General features: G+C 38.5%; 1 protein-coding gene across 4 annotated transcripts in view; it reads left to right on the top strand.

Annotated features, from left to right (window-relative positions):
* Nucleotides 1–14,279, top strand: part of HOOK3 (hook microtubule tethering protein 3) — a 104,530-nt gene that overhangs the window by 34,535 nt on the left and 55,716 nt on the right. For all 4 annotated transcript variants that reach the window (XM_069776764.1, XM_069776765.1, XM_069776762.1 and 1 more), the window contains exons 4-6: nt 3,088–3,138; nt 7,392–7,524; nt 9,676–9,743. In XM_069776764.1, the coding sequence (XP_069632865.1) occupies nt 3,088–3,138; nt 7,392–7,524; nt 9,676–9,743 (252 nt within the window). The remainder of the gene's footprint in view (nt 1–3,087; nt 3,139–7,391; nt 7,525–9,675; nt 9,744–14,279) is intronic.

Here is a 14,279-nt window from a genome sequence, read left to right as displayed (position 1 = left end):
GAGTTCTGATGTAATTGGTTGTCTTTAACATTTTCTTGTGCTGTTGTTCATTTTCATTCATCTCTGAAGTCTTCCTTTTAAGAACTTATGCTATGACCTGACAAATGTTACTGGAGCTACTGAGTTGCATCTCAAAATAGAAAACATTTGTGGTAGTTTCCCCCAGCATGATAATTCTCTGCTAGTGGCAGTAGAACCATCTAAGTGTATTCACTGCAGACAAGTTTAAAAAAAAAATTAAAAAAGAGAGCCCTCTGAGTAATACTGAAGATCATTGTTAAGTTTAAGCCAGTCTATAAAGAAGCTGCTTTAGCCTTATAATTGTCTGATTGGGTGCTAGATACAAAGATGGTACAGTTAACTCTTGAAAGCAATTTATCCTAGTAATGCTGATTAACAGTGGAATAAAATAGGACCTCAAAGATAAGATTTTTTTTTCAGTTTGTTTGCTGTTTTCTTTTTCATAGGATGCTGCCCTATATGTTAGTTTTGATGACAGATTTTGATCAATATAGATTTTGTTCAAGCATCTCAACTCTAAGCTCTGTGGAATTTATGTGGAGGAAGATGACTCTTTCTGTTTAAGGGATTTTAATTCAAACAATATTTGGAAAGGAAGGGGAAAAGAAGTATTTTGCATGTGGGTACTTTCCATGTTGTTTCTCATTTTTTGGAATTATGTTCAAGTTCAAGGTTCCTCACAATGTTCTCATTGGTAAACTGGAGTTAAATTCTGCAACATGACCTTTGCCTTTCTATGGTGCTTTCTGCAGCAGACTCAGGTAAATTATAAACACGAAGTTTTTAATGAATCAAGTTTGACAATTATATTCCAATCTGTGCAGTATTCTTTTTGGTGATTTGACATGATAATAAAATTATTTACATTTCTTTACATTCTTAAATCTGTTGGAGACTTTGGTTATAATTGTGCATACCATTTGAGAAGTGGTGGTGATTGCTTTTGGGCAGACAGCTAGCAGATAGTTGTAGTTCTTACAGAAACATGATATGTTACGTGTAATATTACAGGAATAGTATGCGTTTGGGAGTAGAAGGTGTAAACCTGAGAGGAAACCAAGTATTATGCTGTTATGGGAGGGACAGTAAGTGTTGTTATATACTTGTGATCATGTAGCATCTCCAGTTCTCATTCTAGGCTGTCAGAATATTTGACGTGTCATTTTTCAAATCCAAGTTAATTTTTGTTTCTTGTATGACTTAAAATTCAGTGATTATGAAGACAATCAGGATGTTCTTATATCGTAATAAGTGGTCAGCTATTGCCGCTTCTTTCCAAAAGAGAGTGGATTAATTGGAATAAAGTAATCAGATCATTATCACTTTGGATTTAATGGCTAAGTCTTTTAGTGTGTCTGTAGCATGTTCCTTTCTTGAGATTTGTCTTAGAAAAGAGACTGGACTTTGCTTTCATCACCTCATTTTGTCTATTGACTGTGTCGAAGTGTTGAGTTTGTCCCTGGTGGATCATGTTTCTTAACTGTTTTCTCTAGTGTTTCCTCAGATCTTTTGGAAGATAGATGGCTTCTGTCAGTGGACAGAATCTCCTAGCTGGGTATTTTTGGAATGTAATGAATAGAAGTTTCTGTGGGCTTTAAAGACAGTTGGAATTTGAGAGTTTTCACTCTCCCTTCATTATAGTTCCACAGTTTGCCTCTGTGGCTACTGTTGTCAGCAGCAGTACTTTGTGAATCCTAATTTAGTCAGGTTCAGTCCTTGCAGAACCCGTTTATAGACTTCATAGAATCATTGAGATTGGAAAAGACACTTCAGATCATCAAGTCCAACCATAAACCTAACACTGCCAAGTCCACCACTAAACCATGTTCCTAAGTGCCACGTCTACACACCTTTTAAATACCTCCAGCGATGGTGACTCTACCACTTCCCTGGGCAGCCTGTTCCAGTGCTTGACAACCCTTTCGGTGAAGAAATTTTTCCTAATATCCAATCTAAACCTTCCCTGGCACAACGTGAGGATGTTTCCTCTTGTCCTATTGCTTGTTACTTGGGAAAAGAGAGTGACACCCACCTCGCTACAACCTCCTTTCAGGCAGTTGTAGAAAGTGATAAGGTCTCCCCTGAACGTCCTTTTCTCCAGGCTAAACAACCCCAGTTCCCTCAGCTGCTCCTCTCTCGCAGGAGACAGTGTGCTGCTACTATTACCTAAATTCCTTGCTTAAATACTTGGACATTAATTAGTGGGAATCTGTAGCAGTTACTTTAAGCAAAGATTTTTTCTAAATATCACGTATGAGATCCATTGGGCGTTTTTATAATTTTTAAATGCACTCTTTATCTTAGAGACTTGATGTAAATGGATTTTTGCCAGAAAGGGAGCAGTACTCAGTGCTGGAGAATTGTGACATAGATTCTGTACAGCAGGAGACACTTAACTGATGCCATTGGTTATGCAAGTGAACAGAAGCTATCTTTGTATGGCAGTGAAGGCATTGCTGAGAAATGTGAAATTTGGCTTGATACTGTAAGACAGACATTCAATTGTAAAGAACTGGGGGAGGGGGTGTGTGAGCAAAAATGAAAGAATTAAGAGGAATAATTCATGAGAAAGTTAATAAATTAAGCTTACATAGGTTGGAAATAAAGGAGGATATTGAGCAGTAGCTGGTTTTGGTTTGCACGAAGAGGTTTATCTCTGCAGAAAGTAGATCACTAAGATACTTTAAGAGAAGGCAGGAGGAAAAGAATGTTTCAACTTCTGGATACAACAATAACGCTAAGATAAACAAGTACTCCAAAAAAGATTCATGTTACAGAGTCTGATCTAAAGCCTATCCAAGACAATGTGATGTTTTTCATAAATTTAAATGGGTTCTGTCAGTTAGTAAGGATTTGTGATTAGGTGTCTGGAAGTCTGATCATAAGGGACTATTGCATAACTTTCATGATTCTAAATTAAACTGCTCAAACAGAAAGTCTCATTGTGCAAATAGATATAATTATATGATTCTTTTGTGTGATTCTTCTGTGATTGCCTACTTTATGATCATTTCTGTAATTTATTCACTGTATTTATTGTATTTCCTTCTTCTTCTTGTCAAATAGGTAAGCAACCTGAAGAAAATTTTAAAAGGAATATTGGATTACAACCATGAGGTAGGAACTGTTTTAAGTTATCTACATTCCTTTTTGTTGCATATTTCAGTAAACCTGTTGAATGTAAATTATGTTCTACTGATTAAGTTCTGACTTTTTCTTGCAAAGTATTTGGCATACAGAGTGTTTCATGACCTTTTCCCAGGTGTTAGCCTTCTCTAAAACTTCTCACATGCTTTATTGAATACTCAGACCTTCCAGAGGAGTATGGTGTGCAAATTCTGTCATACAAACAGTAGATGTCTTTGCTGGCTGTGTTCTGATGATGGAATTTAACAGGACCTGTGCTTGATTTTTTTTTTTTAAATTTTTTTTTCCCCCCTCCTCTGATCCAGCTGAAGACTGCCTCTTTCCTTTTTTTCTCTTGAGGAGAGAGAGTAAAGAGCATTTTTAGACTCTCCCCACATAAAACATTTTATTGAAAATTTTAAATCCTGGGATATTGGAGTCTGCCTTTGGCATTCTCTCAGACTATTGAGCAAACTCAGAAATGAACCGCTTCAGAGAAGATACAATACAGTATTTTTTTCTGTGGTGGATCTTCAGCTGAAATATGCTTTTAGTTTCAGTGATGTTTTGAGGCAAATTGATCTGTACAGGCTGCAGCACAAAATCCATAATATGTATGTTCTGTACTTTGCTTGTCTCAAAATATCAGCTTGTCATAAATGCTTCGGAGAGGAAGATATTTGTTAATAAACTTAAGTCTTTAAAACCAAACAGATTTTCAGAAAGAAAAAATTAGACTTATAAGCTCATATTCAATAAATGGTCAGGTATCCATGTTGAAATAAAGTTTGAAAATTGATGTTTAAATAAACTGGTCATAACTCACAATTCTAGAAAGAAACAAATAGGGTTTTGTTATAAACATTTAATATTACTATGACAAAGTGATGCCAGCTTCTTTTTGGCTAGTTGGCATATATGTTCATTAAGTTTCTGGTGTGAAAACTTTACTACTACACAAGTTTTTAGCTGTTTCAAGCTGGTTAAGTTCTGCAAAGGTAATGCACATTTATAAGTTTGACTGGATTTTGGTTTGGTTTCTGGATTTTTTTCTGCTAAGGCAATGCTCGTGCTGATAAGGGAGATGATCTGGATTCTACTATGAATCCTGGTTGTTTTCCTCAACCTGATTTCCTCTCCTAGCAGTCACCTTCTACAAAAATACAGATGTTGAATGTATATGGATTTTATCTGATGTAGCTAAACGCCCTTGAAAAGTGTATATGCTAATTTTCTTCATCTTCAAGAATTTAAAAATTTGTATTGCATTCAGGAGGACAGTCTTTCAATAGGTATTCTACATTGCTCTCTTTGTCAATATGGCAGAACAAGAAGCCAAAGTTACCTAGTTGTAGCTTACATGCTTTGTTATTCCCCCAGTAATCTTGCTGCAGAACTCTGCTGCTCTGGAATTGAAACTTGCATTCTTTTGTAAAGGTTTTGTTGTTTTTTTTTTAAATGAGGAAAATGCTCTTCTTCATCTCAAGATACTTATTGCAGAGTCTATCCTTTTTCATGTTTCTTTCAGATTTTTTTTTTTGTTGAACTAAATTGTATCTCATGTTTATTTCAAAATCCTCTGTTTACAACTTCACATCCTTGGTTTCTTCATAGTGCCTGCTGATATGCATCTTCCCTTCAGCTTTCAACAGCAATTACATTATCAGTAACTATGAAGCCGTTGTAGTACTATTAACTTAAATCCGGCATTGCATTTGAAAGAAATTCAGGAACTACAGATCAATATATAAACACATATCATATTTGTATAATTCAAAGAATATTGTGCTTTACTGTATTGTTGCAGTCTATGTACAAAGGTAATATTTTCCATTGTGCTTGATGCACTCTCACTAGAATGACCTAAAGGAAGGCTTTTCCAACAAGAATGAATCTGGGTCCTTTAAAGTATACAGAGATTTTTTAGTAGTGTTGGTGCTCATTCTTTTGAGAAAGCTGTTTAAAAAAACAATACAAAAACCACGATACAAAACAAGAACAAACTCAACCACAACAATTCCACAAAGCCCAACCCTGGCAAACTTTTGAATGGCTTGATTTCCGTGTATTCTTCATATACTTCTGTTAAATGTTTTTTATAAATACCTTTACCTGATTTTCTGTTTTTCTTGAGCATTAACACGAAAAAGGGCATCCAGCAAACAAATGACTGATTCCCTCCATAGTTATTGTTTCTTTATTGCATCCTGCTTAAGAAGTGACAGTTTCTTTTTATCTGCAATTAATGTGTCAGATCTGTTTAATTCCATATTTCATATTCATATTTTCAGCCCCCTGAAAGATCTTTATGAACAGTTTAGCAGAATTGTTTAATTCCTTCTACTGACAATCATTAATATAAATCCTACTTAATTATAAATCAGATTACATTAATTGTAAGTCACATGGGTTCTATTGTTTTGGGTTTTTTTCCTCTTTCTGCATGTGGGCTGTTTAATTATGTATTGTACTACTACCTCAAATTCTCTTTGATGGAACTAGCTTTTTTAGCTCTGAGATTTGCTAAATATCCTTCAGTTTTCTGAAAGTGTGAGGCTGAGTGATCGAGTTTTTTACTGTCTTACATTTGTCATCCATCAGTGCTAGACACACGTATTGTATAAGTGAAATATTTCAATTTCTGGCTTCCTAGTGGTAAGAAAAGTGAGATTTGTGTATAATATTTTATGCTACATAAGGTGTTTTTAGGCACGCAGGGTTATTTTTTTAAATGGAATGCTTTAAAAAAAAATTAGTTATCCATGTGCTGTTGATCACTATGGAAGACTGCCTTTGCTACCTTTCTTATCTCAAGACAAAAATCTTGCTAAGTTTGAAACTAATAGTTTCTTATTAGTTGAATGTATTGGCTTTGTGTGGCAAGGTTTTGGGGGGGGGGGGGGGGGTTACAGGAGTGGCTTCTGTGAGAAGCTGCTGGAAGCTTCCCCTGTGTCCAACAGAGCCAATACCAACCAGCCCTAAGACAGACTCGCCGCTGGCCAAGGCCGAGACAATCAGCAATAGTGGTAGCACCTCTGTGATAACATATTTAAGAAGGGAAAAAAGTTGCTGGGACAGACAGAAATGGCAGCCAGAGAGAGGAGTGAGAACATGTAAGAGAAACAACTCTGCAGACAGCAAGGTCAGTGAAGAAGGAGGGGGAGAAGATGCTCCAGGCACCGGAGCAGAGATTCCCCTGCAGCCCATGGTGAAGACCATGGTGAGGCAGGCTGTTCCCCTGCAGCCCATGGAGGTCCATGGTGGAGCAGATATCCACCCGCAGCCCATGAAGAACCCCACGCTGGAGGAGGTGGATGCCCAAAGGAGGCTGTGACCCCGTGGGAAGCCCACACTGGAGCAGGCTCCCGACAGGACCTGTGGATCCGTGGAGAGAGGATCCCACGCTGGAGCAGGTTTTCTGGCAGGACTTGTGACCCCATGGGTGACCCACGCTGGAGCGGTGTGCTTCTGAAGGACTGCACACGGTGGAAGGGACCCACACTGGAGCAGTTTGTGAAGAACTGCAGCCCATGGGAAGGACCCACGTTGGAGAAGTTTGTGAAGGACTGTCTCCCGTGGGAGGGAGCCTGTGCTGGAGCAGGGGAAGAGTGTGATGAGTCCTGCTCCTGAGGAGGATGAAGCGGCAGAAATAATGTGTGATGAACTGGCCATAAACCCTATTCCCCGTCCCCCTGTGCCACTGTGGGGATTAGATAGAGAATCCAGGAGTGAAGTTGTGCCTGGGAAGAAGGGAGGGGTGGAGGGAAGGTGTTCTGAGATTTGGTTTTATTTCTCATTGCCCTACTCTGGTTGATTGGTAATAAGTTGAGTTAATTTTCCCCAAGTTGAGTCTGTTTTGCCCATGATGGTAGTTGATGAGTGATCTCTCCTGTCTTTATCTCAGCCCACAAGCCCTTTGTTATATTTTCTTCTCCCCTGTCCAGCTGAGGATGGGGGAGTGATAGAATGGCTTTGGTGGGCACCTGGCGTTCAGCCAGGGTCAACCTGCCACATTGAGACTGTCAGGTTTGTCTTCTCCCAAATATTAGTTGTGTCAAGCAGTATGGTTTAATATTTGGATGTTAGGTGTTAGGCAATTTAGTTTGTTGCAAAGGTGGATTGAAAACTATGTTAAAGTATGAGTGAATTGCTCTTGTTCATTCTGAATCATATTTGTATTTTGAAATGTGTGTGTATGTATTTGTGTAGTGATACTGACATGTATGTACTGGGTCTTTATGCAGATTCTAGGGCAGCAGATTGATGACTTCACGCTTCCTGATGTTAACCTGATCGGAGAGCACGCTGATGCTGCAGAGCTTGGGAGAATGCTTCAGCTTATTTTGGGATGCGCTGTGAATTGTGAACAGAAGCAAGGTATTAAATTTTGAAAGCATGTTTCTCCCAGGCAGTGAATGAAAATACAGCTTGTTGTGTAGCTACTTATGAGAAAAATTAGACCTCTCAGGTTGCTGTCAGAGACAAACGTATTTTTTTCAGTGATGACATTATTTTGTCCTACAGATAAAAACTGTTGTTTTGTTATAAGCTTCACTGGTTTTGGAGTCTCAAACTGTGGGACTGGTTTTGCTTCCAACATACATATTTTCAATTTTTGTTTGCTGAGCTGAAAAGGCACTCTACAAAAGAAAATTCTTGGGCCCACCCTTTAACCATTTATGAGGTAGATCGGGATAGTTAAGAACCAAAAAATGTGATTGTTGCACTATCCTGTATGACTCTTGGTTTTAGGAATGTGTTCCTGTCAGCATCTTACTACACGGCCTAGAACCATCAGTGTGACTGGGGGTTGGTCTGAAGATATGTCTGGTGTGATTTGGGATACTGTAGTCTGAGACTTTTGCGTGGGATTGGCAAATAGGAAAAAGTATTGTTGGCAATAACGCCCTTCTGGACAGCAGCTGAAGACTGAGCATGTGATACCTTAAAGGCATCCAAAATGTCACTTGAGGCATCTGTTAGGCGATTGAATCGCACTTAAGCAGCCACTGAAAGAGAATTCTGCCTCTCTTGATTCCCATGGCACCAACCGTCTGTCTGTCCTGCGCAGGTAAAATAGGGAGCCATTCATTTCTCCTGCACATGCCACAGAGGATGTGATGAACAACGGAGACACTTGTTGAAGTGTCCCAAATCTCATATTCTAAACTTGCCTTGGGTGCAGGGTGTCTTATTGTTACCCAATCACCTTAAATTACACTTAATTCAAGCTAGGTTAAGGTAACAAAGCAACTACAAACGTTTATTCTTAACACTTAAAACAGGAAGCGTAGGAACATATTATTAAATACACATGTGGGTAATCTGTTTACTGTATTTACATTAAAGTCGCACCAGATATCTGTCCCTTCCTGATTTAGCTCATTTTGGTTTGTTTTCTGACAAAATGGCAGCCAGGGTTTCAGACCTTTTGTCTTCCTCTTGTATGGTGCATCTTAGCTTTTATAGCTATTTTCCCCTTTCCAGTTTTCTCAGGTGTCTAAATCACTTTAATTTCTCCTTCTGAAATTACTTTTATTCTTCCCTTAATCAGGAGACAGTCTGGCTATCCTATTAATTAAAATAGAGGTAATTTTATTCCATGAGTACATAAATAACTCTGTTTTATTAGGCCTCGTGTCCTCTCTGTTTTATGTAAAATTAACTTCCTTACTTTTGGTGACTATTTGGCATCCTCCAGTGGGAAGTACATCTTATTTCCATGTTTCTCATACTCTTTCAGTCTGGACATTAAAAATGTTATGTTTGAAATACTGGAACAGTCTAGTTTTATGTACTTTGAGAGAGACTTGGCAATTAATCACTTTGAGGTGACTGATTGCCAGCCATTTTCCTTTTGGGCAAATTATTAAAAGAATACAGGTTGCATGTAAAGGTGATCATATCTGACTGGAAACCATATGATACTGGGCAAGTCATAAACTCCTTGACTTGATCTAAATGTCGGAATTTGTCTTTCAAAGCACTGTATCATCTTACAAGGTACCTGCTGTGTAGCTCACATCTATGGGGAGGTGAGGAATGAAAAAGTTAAGGGGACATATTTGGGATATAGCACAGAAATAAGAACAGAAACCAAGAATGGATATGAAAATGCCTTGAAATGACGATGCTTAGGAAGGCAGGACATTATTGTTAGACTTATGGAAAAGGGCAACCTATGCATGGATCATGTACTTGTTCCCAAACTATTCAGGCTATACAAAGTGAGAAAAGGAGCATAAGTAATTATTTCAGAAGTGCGAGGTGCCAGAAGGAAAAAAAAAAAAGGATGACAATCGTGTACATTTTTCATTGTTGCAGAGTTCCAATGAGCCTGAATTTATGTCTGAATGAACTTCTGATAAAGTCTTGTTGAGTTTGTTGGGGTGGGACTTGACTGGTAATTATACATTTCAGTGTCATCTGTGGCACCTACTCATTTTGTAGAAAGGATGCAGCTTCTGACCTCATGTTCTGTGTGACTTCAGCTTCAACAGTAACATTTCAGAATGCTCTTATTTTCAGAGTACATCCAGACCATAATGATGATGGAAGAATCGGTTCAACATGTTGTCATGACAGCCATTCAGGAGGTATGCTGGGATGTCCACAGTGTGTAAAAGTTCAGCCTTTCAGTATTTTAGAAAAGTATGCTTTTTCCCACCTTGGAAAAACTTAGCTGGAAGTAAAGAAGGGGCATAGATTTTGCTGTTGTACATTGAAAAATATTTATTTTTTCTTAGAGAAACAAATCAGTGAAGATTCTTTATGTCAAGGAACTCTGGTTGAATGTCCCACTTTTCTTTAAATCTAGAAGATTGAAACTTCTAGATAATTTTGATACTGGGTTACCTTTCCTTTACCTTCCCTACCCTGTGGCTCCTGAAGTGCACTAGACTGCTTTTATGTGAGTAATCAAATACTGTAAAATTTCTTCAAAATTTGTACGTTGGAATTGCAAGACTCCATGAATTGTTTCATTTTGTTTTACTGGATAATTGAAAAGACAGAGAAATGAATAGCAGAGTATTCTTTTGTCAGCTGTAGTATTATGAATAAGCTAATGAAGCTATTTGTGCTGATATGTTTTTATTAGTTAGTAAGTATTCTGCAGTGTATTTTGTGAAAGTGCTGTTCAGTAGTAAATTAAAACCACAATGAAAATTAAACCACAGTGTTAGTGACCACTATAGCAGTGAAGCCCCCATGTGACTTCTTAGGAGCCCAAAGTGCATGTAAGTGAAGCACCTATCAGTCTTCATGGATGGAAGTTTACTGCAGGGCAGGCCACTAAGGAAAGCAGGAAATTGCTGGTAATCCTGTTGCTTCTGAACCTGAACAAGAGAAACCAAATTCCATATTGATTTCTAGAGCAATTTCACTTTTCTGTAATGTCTGAATAGAGAAGGAGATGTCGGTGAGCCTACAGGAACCCCTTCCCCTATTACCCCTTTGACCAATGCTGTATCCATGCAGTCATACATCCTGTTGTCTGTGTGTGACTGCTATCTATAATGTTGCAGAGAGGACTTTTGAAATCAGCATTGAAAGAATCCTTATGCTAAATCATCTTCCAGGCAGTGCTGCCAAGCATCAGTTTGCCTGAGTTTTGGGATATTTTACTTTCGCATTCTTTTTAACTATAATACAATGTTTTGGTGGATTTTTCTAATGTCCTCTTTTTAACTCCAAATTTCAGCATCATTTATTCTGCACTGTCTTAGAATAGAAAACCTTCTACCCTCCCTCCTTCTGTTGAAAATTTTCTGTTTGATTTTTGTAAAAATCTCCTTCATTTGAAAAAATAGCCAGATATGAAGCAGCTCACATTTTTTTGGCATTTGATGAGTAGACATTGAAATTGTTTAGTGTTTGTGCCCTTTCTCAGAGATGTGGAGGAGAAATCACAGGATGAGGGTCTGTTCTTCTGGAACAGATTTTTGAAACTCAGTGAATCAAAAAGCTTACTATTCAGGTACTGGTGCAGTTCTGAGTGATTTTAATGCTGTCTTCCAAGCTGCATAGAAATCCAAGGCATTCAGAACCAAATGAGGAGGATCTTAGGTGCTTACTGAAGAGGTCAGAAAGTGTCTCAAAAACTTTGAGACACTTTGAGAGTGGGACCTCCCTCCATTATTTTTCAGCATTCTTTGGAGTATGGAGAGGTCCCAGTTGACTGGAAGCTGGCAAAAGTTGTCCCAATTTTCAAGAGGGGAAAGAAGGAAGACCCTGGTGATTAGAGTTCTGTCTCACTTCAGTGCCTGGCAGAATTATGGAGAAGATGGGGGTTACTGAAAGACACTTGAGAGGCATTGCAGTCATTGGTCATAGCCAGCAGAGGTTCTTGAGGGGAAAGTCCTGCTTAACTAACTTAATTTCCTTTTATGACAAGGTTGCCCATCTAGTTGACCAAGGGAAGCCAGTAGATATGGAGTTTTTGGATTTTAGCAAAGCTTTTGATGCTGTCTCTCACAGTATCCTTCTGGACAAAACGTCAGGCATACATTTAGACAAGTCTGTAATATGTTGGGTGAGCAACTTACTGATGGGTTGGGCTCAAAGAATTATGGTAAATGGGGTTACATCAGGCTTGCAGCCAGTCACCAGTGGGGTTCCCCAGGGGTCAGTTTTAGGGCTAGTGCTCTATAATGTTTTTATAAATGATCTGGACACAGGAATCAAATGTACATTAAGGAAGTTTGCTGATGACACTAAACTAGGAGAATCTGTGGACTCCCTTGAGGGTAGAGTGGCCTTAAAGGGAGATCTGGATAGACTAAAGACCTGGGCAGTCACCAACTGTATGAAATTTAACAAGAGCAAGTGCTGGATTCTCTACCTGGGACAGGGTAATCCTGCTTATATGTACAAATTGGGGGATGAGAGGCTGGAGAACAGCCCCATGGAAAGAGATCTGGGGGTTTAGGTTGACGTTAAGTTGAATATTGGTCAACAGTGTGCCCTGGCAGCACCAAGGGCCAGCTGTGTCCTAGAGTGCATCAAGCACAGCATAGCTAGCCAGTCGAGGGAGGTGATTGTCCCACTCTGTGCTGCCCTGGTGCAGCCTCACCTAGAGTACTGCGTGCAGTTTTGGGCACCTCAATTTAAGGACATCAAGTTATTGAAGTATGTCCAGAGGAGAGTGACCCTAATAGTGGAAGGTTTTGAGGGCAAGATTTATGAGAAGCAGCTGAGAGAAGAGAAGGTTGAGGGGTGCCCTCATCACAGTCTACAACTTCCTCAAGAGGGGCAGTGGAGGGAGAGGTGCTGATCTCCTCTCTCTGGTGACCAGTGGTAGAACATGAGGAAATGGAATGAAGCTGCATCAGGGGAAGTTCAGATTGGACATTAGGAAAAGGTCCTTCACCAAGAGGGTGGTCAGACACTGGAACAGGCTCCCCAGGGAAGTGGTCACAGCAGCCAAGCCTGTCAGAGTTCAAGGAGTGTCTGGACGATGCTCTTAGTCATATGGTTCAGTTTTAGGTAGTGTTGGACTCAATGATCCTTATGGGTCCCTTCTAATTCGACATATTCTGTGATTCTAACAAGAGTTTAGATCCAGAGAGTCTTTTCAGAGCTGCACCTGCAGTCTGTGTCTTTGGAGGGGTGAAACTTCACTGGATTTAAGGAGGTTTTTCTGTTTGTTGGACTCAAGTGACTTGGACTAAGCAATATGTAGGAGACAACATAATAAAGTGCCTAGGAAAGTAGCTATATATGCATATTTGAGAAGTTGGTATGTTGCCTAATCTAAACATTTCAAAGTTTGACATGCAGGTACTCTTTTTTCAAAATTAGGTATGTAAAAAGACCTCTAAGCTTTACTCTGATGTATTATGTAATTTGTTTTTCTGTTTCAGCAAAGCACATATCAATGTGTTTTGATACTTCTTTGCTTTTCATACATATTTCAGAATATTTCATGAGGCACAGTAGAACAAGCCTCTGACCTGTTCTTTCTGGGTTTTTTGCATGAAGAAGCTGATTTTTAAATGGAAGAAGCAGCATTTTATGTTTTATATTTTATTTGGTTATTTGATCTTTTTAATAACTTGTGACTCTTCAGCATTTCCTTTCTTCACTTATTTAAATGTTTAAAGTAAAATATTAATAATAAAATATGCCTTATGCTCCATAAAGGTTTTTATAAATTGAGCAATGCTTTTCTGTTATTTTTTCAGTGCAGTCAAATTGATCTGTTGTGCTGCCACCACTTAGATTCTTAGATTCTAATCTGCAGGTGTGCATTTCTAAATGCAAGCTGTGCACAACATAGAGGAAGAGAAGGACAATACAGCTATCAAAAATATTACAAAAAATACAAATTATGTATTGTATATTCTGTAATGTATACTCCTATATTCTGTTTGTATTATTATAATTATTATTACTTGCAATTAATATGTTACTATGTATAATGTAACATTTTTAATTTCATAATTTGCAGGGTTTTTTTAAGGGCCAAAAATCTTTCCTTACAGAAATTATTTTGGCCATTATGTATTTCTCTTTTATTTCCTCTCCTTTCCTTGACATCCTTTAGAAATTCTGCTGTCATTTTCCTAAGTCTTTTCTTTGAGCAGTCAAGGTCATTATTGATGAAAGTGGTAGCTGGTGAAATTGTTTGCCTTTGCTGTTTAGAACATATGTAACTTGATCACTTAGCAGGTTTCTGTGCAGGTCAAGTTGAGAGTCAGAATAGGCTCTTAACAGCAAAGTACTAGAGCTAGTGTCAAAGCTTGTCTGGGGCGCATAGCAAAAGGTACTTCCTGTCTGGATTAATACCATCTGTGTTACTTCCACAAAGTAGAAATTGTTTGGGTTTGTGGGGTTTTTTCCCCCTGTGTTTTGTCCTGACTGTTTGAAGGTTCATCTTGTCTGAAGTAAAAGTGGTTTTTGAATAGCTACGAAATGATAGAAAAATATTTCCTTGGGTCTGTCAGCAGTATTGGAGGAGGAAGAAAGTCCAGCTGCTTTAAAGGATACATACTGTGTCATACATAGCCTTGACTCTTAAAAAGCAAACAAACAAAAAGATGCTTTAAAAAAGAAAAACAACCTTCTGAATACAGAAGTTGGATTTTGACATTGTTTCACGGGCACTTAAATGAGCTCGTACAATGTTAGCA

Source organism: Haliaeetus albicilla, chromosome Z, assembly GCF_947461875.1.
Source record: "Haliaeetus albicilla chromosome Z, bHalAlb1.1, whole genome shotgun sequence".
In the NCBI taxonomy this organism is placed as follows: Eukaryota; Metazoa; Chordata; class Aves; order Accipitriformes; family Accipitridae; genus Haliaeetus; species Haliaeetus albicilla.
Note: the sequence above shows the minus strand (reverse complement) of the source record. Positions and strands in the feature narration are given on the sequence as shown.